Below are 22222 nucleotides of genomic sequence, written 5' to 3' on the forward strand. Positions count from 1 at the left end.
CACAACATGAAAGAAAGTAATATTCATTATTCAATACTTAACCCTTTGGTATTGTTCAATAAATCTGTTTCTCCATATTAGCACATACTAATATGATAATATGATCACTTTGACCCTCACTGAGGTGCATGGCCCCGGGGCATGGTGACGTGAATATCTCTTCGTTGTAATTGGTAGAATAAAGCCTCATCTACAGACATCAGTTCATTATTCACACACAGCAGAGACAAAAAGCTGATTGCTTGAGAGGTTGATCAACAGAATATTGATACCTATTTTGATAATCACGTAATCTTTCAAAGGGACAGTTCACCCCAGAGTAAAAATACATGTTTTTCCTCGTAGCTGTGGTGCTATTTATTCATCTTGGTTGTTTTGGTGTGAGTTGCAGCGTTTCGGAGATATCTGACTTCTCTCCAGTGTAACTGAACTAGATGTCTCAAGATAATCCACACACCTTGTTATGAGCAGTTTCTGGAACCATTTTCTGTCCAGCAAACTAGACACACCAACCATATCATTGCTCAGAAAGACGCGTCTATCTTCTCATCCACATGAGAGTGAAGTGTGTAAAAACAAATGCTGTCCACCTCGGCTGATCTCATCCATCAGTAGACACACGCTTCCTTTGGTGAACTCACTCACACCAAAACGATCTGGATGGATGAACAACACTACAGGTAAGAGGAAAAACATGTTTTTGTATTTTGGGGTGAACTGTCCCTTTAAGTCATTTCTTTAAGCACAATTACCAAACATTATCTGGTTTCATCTTCTCCAATGTGATGATTTGCTGCTTTTCTTTTTCTTATGTGATTTTGACTGTTTCTTATATAAAATAGGAAATTTGAAGACATAAACTGAGATCTGAGAAAGAAAAACAACTCAACAGATGAATCCTGTTGTTACACTGAGGGCAGTTATAACTCATACGTGTTATACCTTTATCTGTCCTGAACGTCCACATGCTTAGGTGCAAGGTTAACCTGACACATAGTGTTTTCTGGATCCAGATCATCTTAGATTTGTTTAGTGATTTAAATTGAATACATGAAGTGAAATTACCAAAAAACCTATATCTCCATGTACATACCATAAATGCAATCATATGACTGATCTTTATCATATAGTAGTAGGGTACAGTACAAGGTTTTGAAGGGCACTACTCTTTAAAAATAAAGATAAGCATCATTTTTGTCGAAAACTATGTTTTAATCCTCTCCTACCCTCCTATTCATCCTCTGAACCCATTAATCCTCAGGCTGGTCCTTCCATCAAACTCTACCAAATTAAATTATGAAACATTTTAACTTGGTCAAGATTATGAAAATCCCATTCGTCCCTTCTATACAGGAGGACTTCAACTGGCCGATCAAATAACTCTCCAGGTGTCTACAGGTGACCTCAGTCTGCAGCTTTGGTTATTAGAGCAAACACTGCTGTGAGACTGGTTCTGTAATGTACGGTCGAATCAAGTGGCCATTATAATTAAAGGTGTGACTAAATATTAACATTCAGAGACAAACAAGCACCGTGTTTGACAATAATAACAGGGTACTTTGTGGCGCCATCTGCGTATTCCAACATAAATAACATTGGAAAATACTTGGAAAATACTGAAAGGACAAAACACAAAGGGACACGTACAGGTTGGTTGTGCAGTGCTTGAGTTTATTTACTAATTAAATTGACCTCTATTTGTATAATGCAGTAAGATCAGGAGACAGGATGTATTTGCTGCTCTTCTCTGAGCAGATAGGCGACGTGCTGAGGTGAAACTCATCCCGGTTAGCAGGCCAGGAAGCCCCCGTCCACCGGCACAGTGACTCCATTAGTCATGTTGCTCTTATCACTCAGCAGGAATAAAATACTGTTCACCACGTCCTCCACCTCTGCACACAGGGAGCAAATGTATGGCGTGTAAGTATGTGTATACACTACATACATGTAACACAGGAGACATTTAGTGTATACGGCTGGGGCGGCTGTAGCTCAGGAGGTAGAGCGGGTCGTCTAGTAATCGGAAGGTCACTGGTTCGAATCCCGGCTCCCCCCAGTTACATGTCGAAGTATCCTTGAGCAAGATACTGAACCCCAAATTGCTCCTGATGAGCAGCTGGCGCCTTGCATGGCAGCCTCCGGCATCAGTGTGTGAATGGGTGAATGTGGCATGTGTTGTAAAGCGCTTTGAGCTGTCCGAGAGGACTGGAAAAGCGCTATATAAATGCAGACCATTTACCATTTACCATTTAATGCTGACCGTAAGATTAGATTTAAATTTGATTTACACTCTTTGGCTACAAATTGGCATCGTGACCATCCTGACAGGATGTGCTGGACTTTATTACAGAGCGTGTGAACACGGCTCTTGCTCTAGTAATAAGAGGACATAATGAACCCTATCCAAGTCCACAAAACACATGTAGACTGAATGAGCTTGGGGGAAGAGCTGCTCCATTGTTCCACAACCAGGATGGAATCTGCATTCCTGAATCTGAATCAACCATCAGCCTCCTTTTCAGCAGCCTGGTATAAACTCTGTGAGGAGGCTACATGGTGGGAGCTAACCCTCCATGTGTCTCTAAAGAGGAGGACATGGTGGGAGCAAGCAGCATAAAGACTTTAAAGCAACATTATGGTAGAAATTGGCATATTATGCAATTTGGCGCCCCCCACAGTTTCTGCGTGTTACACAACTGTCGCTAATACAGATCCCTGGTCTGTAACGATTTGCCAGATATAATGTGGATGCTAACTACAAAACTCATTACGTCAGAACAATGTGATGTGTTGAACACTTGTGCATTGAAGTAAACATGCCTGTAACACTGTGATCCTGCCCTCTCACTGACTCCTTTCACCCTATTACAAGCCACTGTACCATCAAAATGATTTTGAAGCTGTTATTTAAGGTTAAAAAGAAGTGATAATGCTGCTGTCAGCAGGGGAAACAGCGCGGCTCTGTCAGGTTCAGCAATACATCTACCTCCTAAACAAATACTGTAGATACAAAGTGTATTCATCTAAAGTTAAAAATACATGTTTTTTGAATGGGTAGGTTTATTAATACATTTATAAAGATAAAGAATAATAAAGGCCTGGCCATATTCCAGTCTGTGTCCCTGGTATTTACACAGTCCACCAACCTTCATCAGGACAGAGGTTGATGTATTAGAACAAACTAAGATATTTTACAAAAATAAGAACAATGTGAAATCACATGAATTTATCAGTCTTACACTTAAATCTATAAAGATTTACTACACTGGCTATAGTGTCTGACCAGAGACCTTACAAACTCAGTGTATGTAAAATCCTATAGAAGTATTTTCAGAAATGATGAAATATGCCTTTAATTTGTGCAGGTAGTAAGTAGATGAACTGGTGACTTGTCCATGGTGCACCTTGCCTTTCACCCAGTGCATGATGGGACACGATGTATCTGATATCACAATAATGTTGCTCCAGGACCAACAAGTGAATTGACCAGGCACAAGCCATTCTGGCTGAGTGGGTTGTGTGTTGGACTTTCACTTAGTTTATTCTGTGTCTGTCTGACACATATACTTGGTTAGGGTTAGGAAAACACGGTTTGGGTTCATTTTGAACCTTTCGCATTAACCACATGTTTTAAAAGGATCATCTCTCCCATGTGCTTTTTTCTAGCTTTTCCCAAAGTCACAAAGCTCCGACATTTAAAAAAAGCGATCAGTCAGTTGCAATAACGATCCTGGATGATGTTCCAGGAACAACAATACGATGATAACAGATTGTGCCTGACAGACTCGAGGGGTTACAGATAATCGAAGGGGATATGAACCACACGCTGTACAGAAAGATGTTTGGACAAACAGTGACCTAAATGTACACGTTACTGTATTACAGAGTGGAAGGATGAAAAGAAAATGTGTTCAGCTGCTGCTGAAGAACTGTATGTGAACACAGCCTGTGGTGTCTGACCTGCGAAGCGGCCGAGGGGGATGCGGGACGTCATGCTCTTGGCTTTTTCTGGGTCGCTCCAGCCCAAGCGACCCATCTCTGTCATCACCACTGTGGGGTTCACACTGTTCACACGGATCTGATCACAACATAACACAGGCACGATTCCAACATTCATTAATGAAAGCACCATTAAGATCCGTTGTTTGGGCTTAAACATCTCAGTACTGTGATTTATTAATATTCTTCTTTAATACTCAGATCTCTGCAGAGAGACCACCAAGTTATTGTTTGATAATATTTTAGAAGTGTTTAAATATACACGTTAACATGAATCCAACATGTTTTTGGCAAAGATTAATTCGTAACAAAACAGAACTAAATGTTACTGTAGGTCCAGTTTAATATGACACAAAATATCACACACTATATGTAGTAGGGGTCCCTGCTCCCTCTCTTTATTAGCTTTGCCTTAGCCTGAAAACTGTTGAAGACCCCCGTATTAGAGTGGAATTACCTGCAATCACCGGGAGAGTGGACAGGATGAGGTCAGACTGTACTCATCTCCTATAGTGTACTTCTAGTATAATGCTCATGAAGTAGATATCAGTGTTTATTGCATCATATTATAATATAAATGGGCTCCTATTGTTCGTATCACTCACTGATAAACTAGATGCAGCATACTTTAAAATCTAATGAGTCAAAATCTGGTCCAAACCATTCAGTTCAGTTCCATGCTGTGTAAGTGTGAGGGTACCTGGTGGGGTCCCAGCTCCAGAGCCATCACCTTAGTCAGCATGTCCAGGGCTCCTTTAGTGGCACCTGATCATGACAGGAGCAAAAAGACTGACTGAACACCAACAGCAGAAACTTCACTATCACCATGGCTACGGCATGAAAGCCAGGGCCCTGTTCACCTGCAGTCAGTGCTGGCCTGCCCTGTGGATCTGTATGATTAGTATGGTAATTATTTATACCATAATGCTAGCTGACAGTCAATCAAACATGTAAATAAATGTACAGTCAGCAGTTTCCCTTCAGTCAGCTGAAAGGCTGTCACCCTAACCCATTAATTTTAAGTTGTTTCATAAACTGAGTGATTAAAGTGGAGAATCAATTCTAATTCAAGTGTCAGATGTTGGGTTGTGATTTAGAAAATGTTGGATAGAGAATAATGAAATCAATCAGATATTCCAAAGAGCCATCTTCTAGTTTATCTTTTTTTCCCCCCAAATGTTGTCAGGTGTCCGCTGCTCGTATTTAATGTTACAAAGCCATGAACTGTGGGTAATGAGAGCCCTCATGCACATGATGATCTGACAGCTCTGAACCCTCATGTTTAGAAAATGTGCCTCAAAGTTTGTGAGATTGGACGTTGGGATTCTCTGACTATCACCTCCTCGTGAAAACTCACAGACAGTGCTTTGTAATTAGTATTGGCAGGTCACTTGCATTATGGGTAATGTAGATGCCAGAATTGAATTCAGAAAGTGACATCAGTGATTCAGTATAATCAATTCAGCTTGAAGATTGTGTCAAATATGTATTCACACATGTACTGAACAGCTACTTTTACTTAAAAAGGTCCAAAATCTGAAAACCTTTTCTCCAGAGAAAGACTCGAACGCTGGAACGTGTCTGTTCCTCTGTTACTCACAGTAGACAGCGTGGTCTCTGAGGGCGCACTGTGAGGCCTGGCTGGAGACATTGACGATGGAGCCTCCTGATCCTCTGGCCTTCATACTACGAGCCACTATCTGACCACAGAGACATAGCGCTGTTTGAGTCAACAGGAGCAGACAGATGAGGCAGAAGCAGAGTTTATAATGTTTAGATTAGCAGAATATCTGCTGTCAGATATCTGGACATCATCTACATCAACCCAGCTTATAACAAGAGTGGAAAGGGCAAATGGAGCATGCAAATGTATTGAAGAGCCATTATTGTACCTGCGAGACATGCAGTACAGCTTTCACATTCACATTGAACGACCTGGAGATGACAGAACATAACAGACAGGACAGGTTGCCACCTACAGAAACAGTAAAGCCTGAGTCTGATGTGCTAAGTGTTCTCTACACTGTCTTACTGGTCAAACTGGTCAGGTGTGACGTCCAGGAACGACTGCAGGCTGGCACAGGCGGCGTTATTCACCAGCAGATCAATGGGGCCGACGTTCTGCAGGGAGGCCTCTGTGGCCCCCCAGTCTGCCAGGTCCACACACACCGGAGTGATGGACGCACACTGTGGGAGGAGGCCAGCAGCACACATGTCAGTGCAGGTAACAGAAGAAGAAGAATGAATGTCTGAATGTGATTAACTATACTGGCTTACTGTTCCAGGTAATTAAAAGGACACAGTGTCTTTACAGTGCAATAAAAGACAAACGTTTGGATTTGATCCCAAACACTCCAGAACCTCCAGATTAGACACTTCATAACAAAGACGCAAAACTCCCTTGGTCTGCCAAATCTTAATACTTGAGCCATCCTAAGGCAGACGGCCAGATCTCCACATGTTACTATATTACTGTAGCTGCAGCAGAGTCGACTGTTCAGAGGATGAACGACTCGCTTGGTGTTTCTATCGTGATGAAGAAATATCAGTAGAAGGTTTGCAGGATGTTTCTTTACAGTCTCAGATCCAAACTATTACCACTCAGTCTAAACTGCTTCAGTACAAATGGATAATGAGACTATAAATTACCCTGGTTTTACTCCACAGCATCAACCCTCGTACACCCGATCTGTGTGTTAAATGTGGTATACGTAAGGAATGACACACCATACACTAGTACTGGAGGGAGACAGCAGAACATCTTTATCCTCCTGCCATGAAACAAAGGCTTCCACTGTGCACTGAACACAGTACATAAGAAGATGGTTATATTTTGCTGACTTGAAATTGAAAGTAAAATTTTTACCTTTGTATCGACATAACAGGACAGGTTGTGTTAATACTAAGTGTCAGTTCATTTCTTTCCATCCACCAGCATCTGATTCTAGTCTGTCGAGTACAATAGTGCTAGTTTTTTGAGTGCTTTGTGTGTTTAGTGTGGAGAAAATACAATACACATATTGTCAAAAAAGTGTCAATGAACAGTGTCTATTTGTCAGATGACGTGAAGGTTCACAAGTCATAAATATGAGACTCTCTCTGCTCTCTACCATCCCTTATGTATAACTGCAAGACAAAGTAAGTTGATGTTTTCTACATCCTTTGCATAAAAACTACTGTAGATATGAAGTGAATCAGAGGAGAGCTGCTCTTCACACCTCACCAGTGATGAAGATGTAGAGCAGGACGAGGAGAGACAACAGATGAAGGAGTGAACAGAGCAGTGAGGTGGAGAGTAACGTGGACACCTCAGATGATAATGAGTGGAGCGATGGAATGGGAGCACAAAGGGACGGATGAAACAGAGGAGGGTGTGGAGGGGTCACAGGTCAGGGACAGGGGCCCCTCAGATGGGTGACCACTCTGTGGTGGTGGTGTGTGGTGGTATGGGGGGGTGTACCTCTTGCACCAGACTGTTCAGGTCGGCCTGTGTGCGCGTGACCGCCGTGACCTTTGCCCCGCAGCGCGCCAGAGCCAGAACCGTGGCCCTGCCAATCCCTGAGACAGCAAACATCCATAAACACAAAGACTTATTACAGAGCAGAGCTGCTGCTGTGACACCAGAGCTGACACACACACACACACACACACACACTCACACACACACACACACACACACACACACACATTCCACACATGTCTCAGGCTCCACCAACAAAAGCTTTTTAAATTCCATTTTCTCACAGACTCTCTGTGGGTTCCTGCAAATTCACTAACGCCTCGGCCCGTTTTCTGAAGTTCACATATTAGTTCATCGCAGAGTTTAAACATGTTACATCAACACTTTACTTCAGCGCCCAGCATTTAGAAGCAGTATACAAAAAAGTAAAAAAACTCTAATTATAACTGCTATAATTGTATACTCTCACTGTGTTTATTATCTGTTTATAGTTTTTTTTTCTTAAATAAGTTTTAAAAACATCAAATCTGGTTGTTATTTTCTTTATCAGAACTAAAAGTCAGAGTTCACCATGATTAAAGGAGAGCCAGTGCCTTCAGTGTAACAACAGTAGTTTTTGAGCGCTGTCTTAGAAACAGAGCTTCATTTTTTTTATCCAAACAGGGAAACTTTGTGTAAAAACACTAACCGGTGGTTGTTCTTTCTAAGGAGGTTGCTAAGTTTTAATGCGAACAGAAAAAGTTTAATCGTGTCCTGTCCTTTTTCTTTGATTTGTTGGTTTGGAATCTTGGTCTTGAAAACAAGAAGAGTCATAACATTACTGCTGTTATATAATATGTGAGAAGTGGCATAATGTCGAAGTCGTACTCAAAATAAATAGGGGGCAGCATGTCAACAGAACCACCAGTTCTGCTGCTAACTATTTACACTGCTGACACAGGAAGTTTGGACCGAGACGGGCCGAGGCTCTCTGGTCAGGTTGTGTATCTGGACCTCGTGCTGTGTTTGCAGGATGTATTTGTGTTTATCTGTATAGCAAATCCAATACATTAAAGTTGACTCTGGTATTATTTCACACAGTATTTAAAAGCCATCACTCAGTTTTCATGAATGTTTTCACCACATTTATTTTACAGCCTAGTGTTTTCCTTCCTTCCTGACTGAACTCAGACTGGATGACTCTTCTTCACCTCCGAGTCTTTAACTTGTTGACTCCCACTTCTTATTGTCACCTCAGACCTCAGGAAGCTGAATGCTCTGCAAACTGAAGCTTCACTGAAGCTGTATGAAACGTTTCACTCACTCATTATTATTCAGCTGGTGTATCTGATGTGTTAGGAAACAACTTGAATCATGAAGGAATATAAAATAAACTATAATTAAATGAATTAATGATTTTAAAGCTATAATGATTATATTTAAATGTGGGTTCTGGTGATGATGGGCTGTCTGGACCCACGACCTCAGAGTTCTGCAGTTCTTAAACCCGCCTGCAGGTGTCAGTGTTGGTTCTGTGTCCGCTCTGTACGTTATGTGTGTTCGGTGCTGTCTTTACCTTTTCCTGCTCCGGTGACCAGAGCCCGCTTGCCTGCAAATGAAATCTCCATGTTGGGTCAGGTCCGGGACCAGCTGTAACTGGACTCACAGTGTGGAGAGAAAGTGAGTCAGAACCGACGGAAGGATCATGTGACTCGTCGGAGCTAATCGAGTCAAACTCAGCTGCTCCTGCTGATCCTTCTCCTACAGCTCACTCATATCTGCCTGCATCTCAACCAATCATAAAAAGTTCTGTTTAAAGGTTCTAACAGGGTCGGACAGGTTCTTACCAGCTGAGCGGCACAGAGCGGTCGGTCCGGGCTGCACTCTGCAGGAAGTGGTTCCTCTGTGTTCCGCCGGGCTCAAAGTTTAAACTGACACCGGAGTTAATGGTCCGAAGTGTTTATCTTCCAGGTCAGTCCTGCTCAGTCACTGAGAACAGGAACAAAGTACCGGAGTCAGCTGGCTGTGTGCTGATGTGTTAAAGGGTCAGTTCACCCAACTGACAATAACACACACAGGAGGCTATTTCCTCATATATCTATACATGATCATGTCATCATGAGTTATTGATTCAGCAGATGAACCTGCAGGAGGCCTCCCACTGTCTGCAGCCTGCATGGTGTCTACTGGGTCACTGCTTGTGTTAATGTGATAACACAAATGATCAGACTGTTGACTCAGATCATGTCCCAATGATGGCAGAGGGACTTAAGTAATCTAACAAACCACATTATAAGATCATTATGAGGTAGTAAGACCCTCATCATGTCAGAACAACAAACCAACAGTCAAACTGAATCTTTCTTCACAGCAGACATTTTGAGACGTGAGGAGGAAAAGCACGGGCTGAATCCCATTTAGCTGCTTCAGTCTCAGGCTGCTGGTGTTGTCCATGCTGGCTCACACTGCCACAGCTCATTGGGACATGTGAGAACAGAGGCAGCGTTAGCAGAAGCTTTCTAAAGATATTTCTGCCAGGAAACATTCAGTTACAACAACATTGTCATTGAAATTCAGTTTTGACTTTGACAAACTCATAATCAACATCAAAATCAAATATATTTCCAGTTTTGATTGAGTCCAAACACAACTTCTTTTCTTTCATCATTACTGAGTTGTTACCCATGTGTGTTGGACCACTGCTGTGTGTCTGTTAGTGTGTAACGGTCCTGGATGCTTCACAAACGTTCACCACAGAAGATCTGTACAGTCAGCAGTGTCACCAGTTCAGTATCTGATCTACTAAATGTTTGATGGTCACAGTCTCACCTTCTGTTCCTGAGCTATAGTGTTGAATAATGGCCACTGAAGTGTTTTTGCAGAACATTATGATGTCACGGTGAAGATTAACTTTGACCTTTTGGATATAAAATTACTTCATTATTTTATCCTATTAGATATCTGTGTGAAATTTTGTCATAAGTACTACATGAATTCTTGAGTTAAGGCCCAAACAATTGTTTTTAAGGAGAAAACTCATTCACAACTTGTACTGAGTTAAGTGTGATCAGTTAAAGGTCCTTGTGGAGGATTTAGTGGCATCTAGAGGGTTGCAACCAACTGAACACCCCTCATCTCACCCTCCCCTACGGTGGCCACTAAAAACACAATAGGACCACTTGAACCACTGTTGGGTTTGTCCTATGTGTGGGAGAGGAACTGCTCCTGAACCCTCTGCGGAAATACAAGAATCATGTAAGGTAAAGAAAACAGGATTCTTATTAACCGATGAAAAAATATTCATGAACATTTTATTCCATTTCTACCACTAGATCCTCCTAAATCCTGCACACTGAACCTTTAACACTCAACTGGTGGCAATGGGCAGATACACATGCACACAGAGGACCATCATCCAAGCACACAAGTACAGATGCACACAACCTTGAGAGAAGACTTCTCTTCATCCACCCAGTATGTAATGTAGGAGCAGCTCTACATCACTGTTCATCTATCACCTTCATTAAATCACACCAGTGTTTCAGTATTCAGCTCAGTGAGCTCATCCGTCGGTCTAACAGGGTTTTAACTGATTACAGAGACAGTTCCCAGAGGATTGGCTGAAATAAGCTCCATAGATCTGACAGCAATTTCTTTCCACTTACACGACATCATTAACTCTCCATTAACTACAGTGCATTGGTCCGGTTAAATGGTGTTCTGGTCAATGACCCGAACAAAAGCGATGTACACATAAACTCGGCAATATGGCAGCAATTCAACAATGAAACAGTCCAACACTTGAGAAAGCAGAAAGGTTTTATTCACAATAACACATCAGTGGTAAAGGGTGTACAAAAACATCTCTCACCCAGTCTCACCCACTGACCTGCAGTGGGACACAGGCTCTGGATTTTGGATTCTAGACTTGTGTGCAAAATGGTAGACAGGTGTTTGATACAAATACTTTCTCTATACAGGCAGAAATACTGACGCTGGTCGGTGTAAGCTGAGCGGGTGGAGCCAGATTTTCCGGTTTACTGGAGTACAGTTCAGCAACTGGCAAACATAAAGACCAAAGAAGGACCAGAGGTCTTCATATTTAAGTAAATCTTGTCGCCAATGATGACCTTTTGTATGCAGAGGCTCCGCAGACCATCAGGCATTACTTGGAAACTTCATTACTAGTTAAGACATCTCGACTTTTTCACTGGAACCTACTATGAGACTATGCTTAAAACGCTCACATGCTCACAAGGTGATGTTTACATGTACGTTCACCATGTTCAGCATATTTGTTTAGCTTGTTAGCACATTAACATTTGCAAATTAGCACTAAACACAAAGTACAGCTGTGGCCGACAGGAATGTCAGCAGTTCTGTAATGTAATTGGCAAATTAACAGTTCACCTAATGATGAACAGTCAGATGATCTCTAAAGTTACTGCAGTTTTATCTTAAAGGTGAACATGAACCTGTGGAGCAAATTTCCAAGTGGTAGACAACACTGTTGGCTGGAGGCATCACACTAGAGGTCTCCTGCAGTGGCCGGTTTAGTGGTTAACACAAACATGTAGACGATAGTTTGTGCTGGATAGTATTCAGATTCTTGTAGTCTAAAAACAAGAAGTACTTCAAATAAGAATGGTCTTATTTGAAGTACTTTAACAGAACATTAACAGTTCACCCAAAAATGAAATTGCAGTCGTTATCTTCCCATGCTGATGGAAAGTCAGGTGAAGTTCGGTAGTCCACAAAATTCTGGAGCTTCATAGTAAAACAGAGTTGCAGCATTCTCATAAACAACTAAAGTAGCTGGAGACTTGATTTAAAGCGGAGAAAAAAAACTTCAACCATAAAATGGATCCATGCAGCTCGTTCATCCCAAATTGATTTGAGAAGGCCTCATTTAGCACCGTGTGCTCGAGCGACCCCTTCAGATGGAGTGTGTGCCAACACTATAAGCTTAGCAGCTACAGTGAAAAATTTGGGTTAAAAACAGGAGTAACATTTCATTTTTAAATCAATTTGCGATCCCAAGACTGTATGGAGCCATTTTATGTTTATTATATATATTAAAACAAGTCCCATCTACTTCAGTTGTTCAGAAGAATGATGCAATGTTTTTTCATTGTGAAGCTCCAGAAATGCTATGTGGACCACAAAACTTCACCTGACTCTCCATCAGCGTCTGGGTAAGCAGATAGGAACTTTCATCAATCCTTTAACTAGCCAGCAATTACATTAACTACACCAAACAGTAATTCCTAGAAATGAACATTTCTGACCACATTTCAAGACTTGTAGCTTAGCATCCTGACTTGTATAAAAAATCTTACACTGTCAAGTCCTTATCAAGGACCAAAATGTTAGTCAGTCATTCGACCTGATGGCAGTGCTGACTCTATCCCAAATTTCATGGCAATGTGGTTGAGATATCTTTGGCTCCATTGAAGTCCATCTCCAACAAACTCCAGAGTAGTTTACCTTAAGAGAAGTGTATGCAGAGCTAAAACTAAAACCTATGCAAAGACAGAATTCATAAAGAACACAACATATTTACACCAACACTGCAAGGTGGAGCTCCAGTCAGTAACATACAGGAAGTAATAAGGTCAAAGTAGTGCAAAACTATAAAGATGGGCCTGTTAAAAAAGGCTAATACAAGGAGAAGGTGAAGGCATTGGATTAATTACAACAGACTGAAATAAATGTGTGTCCACGCTGCACACAAACCTGCCACAGAGGTTTTCTGTCAGTCACCAAAACAATCTCATATCTGGTCATATTAAACATCAGCTCAGTTCATGAGACCAGAACATGCTCAATACAATAATCTCAAACTCTTAAAAGTACCTCAAATATCTTTCATTGTAAAGAAACTATCTCAATTAGCTGTCTGAGGAACATGAATGTCAAAGCAGGAACTCTTTTATAGAGACTTTTAAAGTCATTCATGAACACAGGGCGGCTTCAGACTTTAGGTTTAAGTCTTCTGTAACCTCGGTCAGTAACCTGCGAAGTTAAACCACAGTGGATGGAACCAAAGAATCAGGCTGATCTTTCCTTCATTGAACCAATAACACATTCTCTGCATTATAGGCAAGTCTGTGTGGAAACACAAAGACAGAATTTTTGTGCTACAGTTCTGCTGAGAAAACGCAACAGTGCTGAACTTAAGGGGGAATTCCACTACTTTTAAACCTGGGCCCTATATTTACATGTTTGTGTAAATGATTCAGTCGGTCCAGCAGATCACCTCAGCTGGCAGTCGCTACACACTAGAATAACTGCAATGTAATCCTTTGGGGCAACTCTGACCGTCAGAGTTACATCCAGCAGAAGTGCTTGTTTTTGGCACTGACAGTCTGACGTTGATATTCTAAATATCTGACAACATTATGAAAAGGATCCTGACAGAGACAGACCTTTTCCATCATTTAGGTATGAATCATTTACAAACACATATGTAAATCTAGGCCTCAGGTTTAAAAGTACAAGAATTCCCCTTTAACCGCACCACTGTGGCTACAATGCTAATATTGCTAGCAACAGATTGCTAAGTTTCAGAGATTCTTGTTTTTGCAAATAACAGAATCATGTTCTGCCAAGAGAATAATGGACTTGGACTCTGAGCTCTGCAGAACCTGTGGATTACATTTAGCAGCTTCTCAGGAATCAAGTTGAAACACTTCTATCTGATGGCCGTGACATGAACATAAAGTTGGGTTGCATTATCAAAAGAGACTGTTTCTCTGCTGCGACACTGTGGTTAGTGTTAATAAACAACTCATTTAAAGTGGGGCCACTATGTGCTTCACTTCATGCTCAGTTAGCCATAAAAGGTCATTCTTTGGCTCAACCAGTTATTTACTTGATGAGTCAGCTCATTTGGCCTGTCGAACAGCTCCACTATAGGTCAAAAAAACAAACACTGTGCATTCATGAAGCATGAGGTCAGGCTGCTTTAGATAAAGGCATCAACCAAACGTCGTGTCACGTGAAGTTCTGCCAGCATAACGTGGCCGGATCCAAACATGGCAGGGTGAGACCGTGGGACAGTGGGACTGTGGAACAAAGCTTCAGCAAGTATCAGTGCTGCCGGATGAAAACACAACGGCGTTCAGTTTTTGTGGTGAGGTTTGAGCTTTGGACACCAGTCAGTATCTGCATACAGCAGGCAGTGGACGGTCTTAAACCTGCAGGGGGGAACAGGAGAGAGTAAGGGACATATTAACTTCTTTCACAAAAAGAAATGTGCAGCCATGATCAACTCAACAACAAGTTATCACACTGCAAGGCAGAGTTTAAGGATGTACTCCACCCATATTTGTACTTTTCATCCGTCTGTGTTTCCTGGTTCGGTCTAGGCAACTTGGGTTCAGTGCAGGAAAATGCTTCAGCATAGTACAGCACAGATTTCCCAGTTTGCTGTGGAAAAATACAGCTGACATGCACTGAGCCTGATCTCCTCTAGTTCCAAGGTGGAAAATCTTCCCAACAGAGTGGAGGCTGTTACAGCAGCACATTAATGCTCGGGTTTTCTGAATCACATTCAACATGCACAGATGACTGGAACATTCAGATGTTCCATGGAGGTACGGCCGGCCGGACTGACAACACGTCAACATAATGCCTCTGGACACGGATATTAATGGCGCAGAGGCATAAAACATAGAATGAAATGCTAAAACAAGAAGTACCAACTTAGTGCCTCATTCCTAATAGAATAAAGCTTTGTACTGATCATTAAACTGCTGCTGAACAGTGCTAATATGCACGGTACCACAGGTTGACCTCCTCAAAGAGTCAGAAGTTATGTCATATAAAAGTGGAGCAGTGTTGTTAACATTCATACCTTGTGGGGTCCTCAGCCAGTGAAAAGCCTCCAACAATGCTCACCACATTTCTTCTGTTCTCAAAGCCTCCGTAGCTGAGAGTCACCTGTCGCAAAACATCACATATACACAGTTCACCTCAGTGCAGTGATGAGAGGAGCTCAGGGAAAAGACAAACAATGAAAAAGTTTTGGATGCAAATGTGATGCTGACATTTTCAAAGAAAAGTGCCAGTAGCAGGTACAGACACGTGTGCACATGTGCCCACAACACAGACAGTCAGCACGGTACATTAGTGCTGCCTTACTGAATGTGTTGTGTTGTGTTGGTTGGCTGTGCCATCAGCTGCTACAGATCTCATCAATAACTGTTGAATTGGTTAACGAACTGTTCCTGTTGTTTAACACACTCACCTGCTCCAGCACAGTGTCGGTGGGCAGCTTCTGTAGGTTCTCCAGGTGAGAGTGGAAGAGGTGTGTGTGTGTCAGGGTCACCTCCAGCAGTGCTTCGATGATGTAGCCAATCGTGCAGTCATCTGGTAGTCGGATCTTCTCCGCAGTGCTGATGAAATTCCCCAAACTGAAACCAGAGGAGAGACTGTGTTTTCACAGCAACCATTCCCAAAATCACTTTCCTCCTGAGCAGGTCGAAGTAGGAATATTAGGTTCCTGATTTAAATTTTTAAAAAATACTTTTATAAACAGCTGCTTACATTAATACTCTGTATACATGTCTTTTTTACTTTCTAAATATTTGCCATGTTTAAATGTTAAATATATTATTTTAGAGCATTAGTGTCGCAGCACACATCTATTTGCCATGCAAAGATATGTGAAGTGATGGATTCCTGAGCAGGGAATCATGGCACACGCCCTGTGTTTGTGTTGTAATCTGAGCTTCTCCATTCTCTGTTTTGTAGCAGGGACAGCAGCATGTGCAGGTTAGTGCAGGTGAGTCCCGACTATAACGTTGTCAGACACTTTGAGTGGATACAACTTTGACAGGTTGAATTGGCCCAAAGGATTTTGTTGCAGCCGTCTGAGGTGATCTACTGGACCAATTCCAAAACATTTGATAAGTATGAAACATTTACACACCAAAACATGTAAATATAGGGCCCAGGTATAAAGATACCAAAAAAAAGTTGGCATTAGATTAAAAAAAAGGTACCTACTGTGGCTGTGTGGCCTTTTTCTTTTAGAAGCTAAGTCACATTTCCTGTATTAACTCTGTAGCTATAGGAGGTATTGGACCAGCAAGAAAGAAAACAGACAACTTAAAACACACTCAAGCAGGTCCAGGCACATTCTCTGCTGCTGTCAGAGCTTACAGACAGGGTTGCTATTACTGTATAAGCACCCTGGATTTAGAGAGAACAACAGTTTGAATCAGTTCAAAGATCAGGGCAGTCCATGACCTACCTGGCCCATGGGCTCATTTTCAGTGCCAGACCTCTGCTGATGCAGAAACCCGCTCCACCTGTGGCAAACCAGAACTTGACAGATACCTAAAATGAGAGGAAAACAGCCAGATCAGCCAGCTTTTTGTAAACGAGTAATAGTTACTCGTAATAACCACATTTTCTGAAGGAGCCCCCTGAACCCTGGATCTGGCTTAATTGCTGACAGTTATATTTGTCAGTTAGCGGAGCCAGAAACTCTTAATAAGGTGCATGCTGACTGACCGATCCATCACTCTTGACCCTTTCAGCAGCCTCTATAGGATGATCCAGACTGGGCCGGCCCAGATAGACATCTTGACTGTGGTGGTATGAGGAGAGCAGCTGCAGCAGGCTGGGCAGGATCACATAGTTATCATCATCTACATGGCAGAACCACCTGGAAGAAACACACAGAGCCAGTCAGCCCTGTACCTTCATTTGTACGTAAATATGTGCTCATTATGTTCCAGTGCCAGATAAATCATGAGTACTGATAATTTGTAACTAATAACACTTTTCACTCACTTTTTCTGCGACTCAATGAACTTGTCATACTCCACAGACATCTTGCAGCACAGAGCCTGTCGGGTGTGGGCTGCTGAGCAGTTAGTGTTGATGATGTTAGCTCCTGGGAAAGATGGCAGAAGACAGCACATTTCAATTCCATGCTGCTGTGTACAATGATATACTTTATCAGCACCTGTATGTGTCGGTCTGCAGGTGACTCACATACAGTATATAAACTCTGTTTAGCAGAACTGTAGATCACCATTCTTTTTCCTTCTGCTTTGTTTGAAAAATCTCTACTTGCATCCACACATGTGATTACAGCTCATGACAAAACGCAGCAGTACAGACACTGAACATTTGAGCAGGGTTATGCAATTCCTTATAAAGCAGTGCACATCTGCAGATATACCTGTGATCTACTTCATATCTGTATGTCAGATAATGTTGATATCTACACTACATATTGACATACAGATAACAGGATTACATTTCAAAGTGCACCGTATATCTTGCAAATAAATATTGTCAGGCTTCAAGCCACGTTCATATGGCTGAAAACACAGTGAGTTGAAGCGATCAGCGTCCTTTGGGGAACTATTGGCAGCTACTGGTGTGGTTTGGGTGTGATGACCAGTAAGAGAAGGAACTGTTTGAAAATCACAATGGCAGCTCCTCAAGAGTTTAGCGTAGCTGCTGCGAGCATCAGTTCTATCGGAAATGGAGAGTATATTTCAAGTTACTTAACAAAATGTTAAGTGCGTCAGATGGTTTGTTACACAGAACAAACCTTCTGACGCATCAAAGTTACTTAAACTTTTATTGTCTCCATAAACAATAACATTTTACAAACAGCTCATTTTTACAGGGTGTGCCTCAGGGGTCGACTCTAGGTTCCAATCGGTTCTCTGCGCACATGCTGCCTGTCCAAATCGTTCGCTTTTGATGTCTTTGTCAAATAAACAGAGACACAATATGATAAGAAATATATGTATATTTTTATGCTGATGACGCACATCAGTACCATAATTGTTACACCTCTATGTAGCTAGACAAAATTCAAAACTGCCTGAGAGCAATAAAATGCCTCATGTTGGATCAGATACAGTTAGGAACAATCACTCCCATCTGTCTTCTATTCTTAGCTGGATCACTACATAAAACTGGAAAATAGTTTCACTCTTTTTCCTATGAGAACCGTCCAGGAGCTGACCTGTTCTCATCCGCAGCTCCTTGTCCTCACCGTCAGTGAATATGTAGGTCTGAAACAAAGACAAAGGCACGCTGTTAAAAAATGTTAGTGCCAGCACACGCACATATTCATGCTCTCCTACTGGGACACAATGAAGTGCGCCATTGTTTTCTCTGGTTGATGAGGACGTGTGCACAGTTATAAGAGGGAGAGCACAGACAGAACAGAAATGACACACACAAACAACAGTACCAGAACCAGCTGAAATAGAGACAGTAGAGGAGGAGCACATTTCACACCACACCACAATGAAACTCACCTTTATCAACAGGTGTGCTGTGTATGTAAGTATTTTACATCAATAATATACAAGAACATATACAAGTTCTTTTCACCTTTTTTTTCCCTCTTTAGTTTCTGTCCAAATAAAACTCAAGTTCCACCCATCAAACTGCCAGAGGTTTATAGACACAGAAAGTTCACCTGCTGCACTAACAATAAACTTCTGAATGATGTGTTTGATCAGTTAGCATCACTCAGACTATATGATATCAGCTTGTGTCAGAGCCCGACAGTGAAGTCTTTTCCACAGACGTCTAATGGAGCGTCAGTTATGTCCAGCAGGCAGAGACGGGCGTGCTGCGTCTCTTCAGAGCACTGCAGGGAGGCTCGACCTTCACACACCATCAAATGACAGTCAAAGGGCTCATTTCACTTAACATTAAATAACCATTATCCATCTCTTTATGTGAAGTTAACTTCTTTACACGCCACACAGACTGCTAGAGAAGAAGCGCCACACTGACACGTTCACATTAAACACAAAGTGGTAAGAGCAGCTTCTCATTTTACAGGCAGCTGTAAACACGAGGGGCAGACTTTACTGACATGAGAGCAGTAAAATAAAATGCAAACAGGCCTGTAATGACTCCCAGTATCCGATAGTGACAGACACAGAGACTCTACAGCAGATCTTGACTCAGAGCCAGTTTGGGCCAAGCTGTTGATACTGAACTGGAACTCCTCCACCCTCTCTGACTGTGACATGACTGGGTGAAGTGGGGCAGAGTGTTGCTGCCGTTAAACCTCCTTCTCTCCACACTGAGGCTCTTTGTCCGACAGTGGAACTTAAATAATTGCTTTTAACAGAGCTCAGTACAGAGCTGGTCACAGTGCCGTCTGTGTTGGACACTAAACTTTATATGAGGTACTTAGAACCACTTTAAACGAAGCCTCTCTTCATTCATGTTTGACTCGTGTGTGTTAAAAACCTTTAGGCAGGAAAACTGGCTCTGTCACATTGGTTGAATATAAATGACTCTTTGAAAACTCTAATGGACAATCCATTTGACTGGACTGTAGACTAAAACTGGTATCCTACTACAGTAATCGTTTAAGTCTTATCTCAAGCAAAATACCATGCACTCTATAGATGCAGTTTCTAAAGTAGGAGGAATGGCTGTGGTTTTTTTTTGGTCTTCTTCTTTGATAGCTAATTTGGGGGGTTTGGAGTATTCAGATAAAATGTAGCAGGCATTATTTATTTATATATTTATTTAATTTATTTTACTATTTTCTGACATTCTATGGATCAAATGTTTAATCAATTATCATCAAACAAATAATTGGCAAATTAATCAAAAATGAAATAATTGTTAGCCACAGCTATCGTTCAATTCCAGTCTATGGTAAAAAAACCAAATTGTCATTGTATGGTGTCTACAAAAGGTTACTTCACCGCTGCACCGCATTATTACAATCACATACTGTAGACTCGGTACACACCGATCAGCCACAGCATTAAAAACACTGACAGGTGATGTTAATAACATTGATCATCTCTTTACAATGTAAGGTTCTGCTGGGAATCCTTGGGTCCTGGTACTTATGTGGATGCCATTTGACACACACCACCCATCCAAACACCGCTGTGGGCCAAGTACACCCCCCATGGCAACACCACTCGCCATGGGCAGTGGCCCATGAGCCCAGATACCACAAAAACTGCTCAGGACGGCTTGAGGAACCCCACAAAGAGCCCAAGGTGTTGACTGGGCCACCAAATTCCCCAGATCCCAATCCTATCAACATGCTACAAAAAAAATCCAATTCATGGAGGCCCCACCCCCCAACATGCAGGACCCAAAGGATCCACTATAAACGTCCCAGTGCCAGACACCACAGGACACCTCCAGAGGTCTTATGACCATATCTTGACTGGTCAGAGCTGTTTTGGCTGCACAATAGAAACCTGCACAATATTAGGTAGGTGTTTTTAATGTTGTGGCTGATATATGAAGTCCTAAAATGTATTGGAACAGAACAATAAAGGCAGCGCACTTAACAACTCTTGGACAACCCCTACAGATGTTTTCATTGAGTATAACAGATGAGACCTCTTCTCAGAACCTCAGGGTGTACTACCATGGTTAAGTGACATCTCCCTGGCATCTCTGTTAGTTCATTTGTGCACCCTCTTACAAGAGGTTGTGGTGTTAGAGGTTTGGTGATGTGGTGACTACCTGCTGGCTCTCTGAACAATAAGTTAATTCAGTTAATGTGCTGTATTTGCACTCCTGTGACACGCCTGACTGTAGTACAGTGTTACACAAGGATTTGATCTATTTATGAAAAGTAGTCCAACATATGTTGCATGATTGTAACGGATGATGCAAAAGCAAAGAACCACCTAACGCAAAATCATTATTCCGCTTATACCATGGCCACTTAGCAAAAAATCAAATTGTCATCAAATCAAATTGGTCGGACGGACAGCAGCTTCAGTGCTCCGTTTGTGTCTACACATGATGCGTTCAGGCACAAAGTTTTGTGTAGATCACCCACATTTTGCAGCAATTAAGGGCTCATATACAATTAATTAATTTAAGCGTGCAAAGCGGAAGAAAGTTCAACAGTTCAGTGAGAACTGACTTCACCTCCATGAGTTAATCAACGGACAGATTCTAACTTTAACATGTATAGTAGTGTATGGTCTTTGCCACATAAACATAATTCCCAGCATCGTTCCACCAAACTTTAGCCTGCACTGAATAGAGACTACTTCTGAAAGAAAAAACACTCCACTCACTCTCTTGTTCTGGAGCTTCTGACTGTCATATTCACCAGTTTAAGATGCTCAGTTCTTGTTCATGTTGCATCAAATATTTAGTTTGACAACAGCTTCCAAGGTTGGAAATTAACCGTGAAGCTCAAATATAAAACTGTTTTGCCATATTGGAAGAGAGACAGAGCTGCTGTGTGGTGAGTGATGGATGTACATTGTTATGATGGTGATTGGTGATTGGTGGGGCAGATTCTCTCGTTGAGAGGAGGAGCACCGCAGAGACTTTTCCCATGTGTCTTCCACTTTCAGATTGATGTGGACCTTTCACTCCAGAGGCCCAGGCCAGTAGTGCCATAATGGAACTCAAACATAAATGAACATACAAGGTATCCAAAGCTAAGATTCAGTGGTTGAAACTACAGACTGATTCCTCAATGAGCTTGCTAAACAACTTGGTCTGATAGGAAGGATTCTGACACGGAGCAGATGAGATTTATTTTCTCTTAAATGTCCCGTCGTTCCACCGAATGTCAACAGGGACAAATTCTAACCGCATCAGCGAGGAATCTCTGATGGTGATAAGGCAACACCCTCAAACCACGAAACAACAGGAACAGGGTGTACACAGGCAAGAGCCAAATCCATTGGGACCAACACTGTTGTATAAGCCTCAGTCCAAATGTAAACTAGTTGACGCCACATGGCCACGAAGCCCCGCTGTGGCCAGTGTGTTGTCTCTCTC

General features: G+C 42.0%; 2 protein-coding genes across 2 annotated transcripts in view; both read right to left on the bottom strand.

The window, feature by feature from the left end:
• Nucleotides 1–1650: 1650 nt before the first annotated feature.
• Nucleotides 1651–9421, bottom strand: dcxr (dicarbonyl/L-xylulose reductase). Its single transcript, XM_084342169.1, has 9 exons — nt 9286–9421; nt 9015–9094; nt 7460–7557; nt 6032–6186; nt 5892–5934; nt 5600–5699; nt 4700–4764; nt 3961–4078; nt 1651–1892 (listed from the first exon to the last, which is right to left on the bottom strand). The coding sequence occupies exons 2-9, from the start codon at nt 9064–9066 to the stop codon at nt 1789–1791; spliced, it is 735 nt and encodes a 244-aa protein (XP_084198295.1). The 5' UTR covers nt 9067–9094; nt 9286–9421; the 3' UTR covers nt 1651–1788.
• A 1818-nt stretch (nt 9422–11239) lies between these two features.
• rfng (RFNG O-fucosylpeptide 3-beta-N-acetylglucosaminyltransferase) overlaps nt 11240–22222 on the bottom strand; it is a 14709-nt gene continuing 3726 nt past the window's right edge. The window contains exons 3-9 of the mRNA XM_084343075.1: nt 18438–18486; nt 17243–17345; nt 16961–17114; nt 16698–16783; nt 15690–15855; nt 15297–15382; nt 11240–14637 (exon numbers count right to left, since the gene is read on the bottom strand). Coding sequence (XP_084199201.1) covers nt 14562–14637; nt 15297–15382; nt 15690–15855; nt 16698–16783; nt 16961–17114; nt 17243–17345; nt 18438–18486 — 720 coding nt within the window. The 3' untranslated portion in view covers nt 11240–14561. The remainder of the gene's footprint in view (nt 14638–15296; nt 15383–15689; nt 15856–16697; nt 16784–16960; nt 17115–17242; nt 17346–18437; nt 18487–22222) is intronic.

The sequence above is a fragment of the Pagrus pagrus genome (genome assembly GCF_965226575.1).
Source record: "Pagrus pagrus genome assembly, chromosome: 21".
Classification (NCBI taxonomy): Eukaryota; Metazoa; Chordata; class Actinopteri; order Spariformes; family Sparidae; genus Pagrus; species Pagrus pagrus.

Bases quoted from the DNA above. Each gene is read 5' to 3' on its own strand.
- dcxr (XM_084342169.1), bottom strand. From the start codon at position 9,066: ATGGAGATTTCATTTGCAGGCAAGCGGGCTCTGGTCACCGGAGCAGGA. The intron at 7,558-9,014 runs GTAAAGACAGCA...TTGCTGTCTCAG, and splicing joins GGTCACCGGAGCAGGAAAAG to GGATTGGCAGGGCCACGGTT. The intron at 5,935-6,031 runs GTAAGACAGTGT...TGTCATCTCCAG, and splicing joins ACACCTGACCAGTTTGACCA to GTCGTTCAATGTGAATGTGA.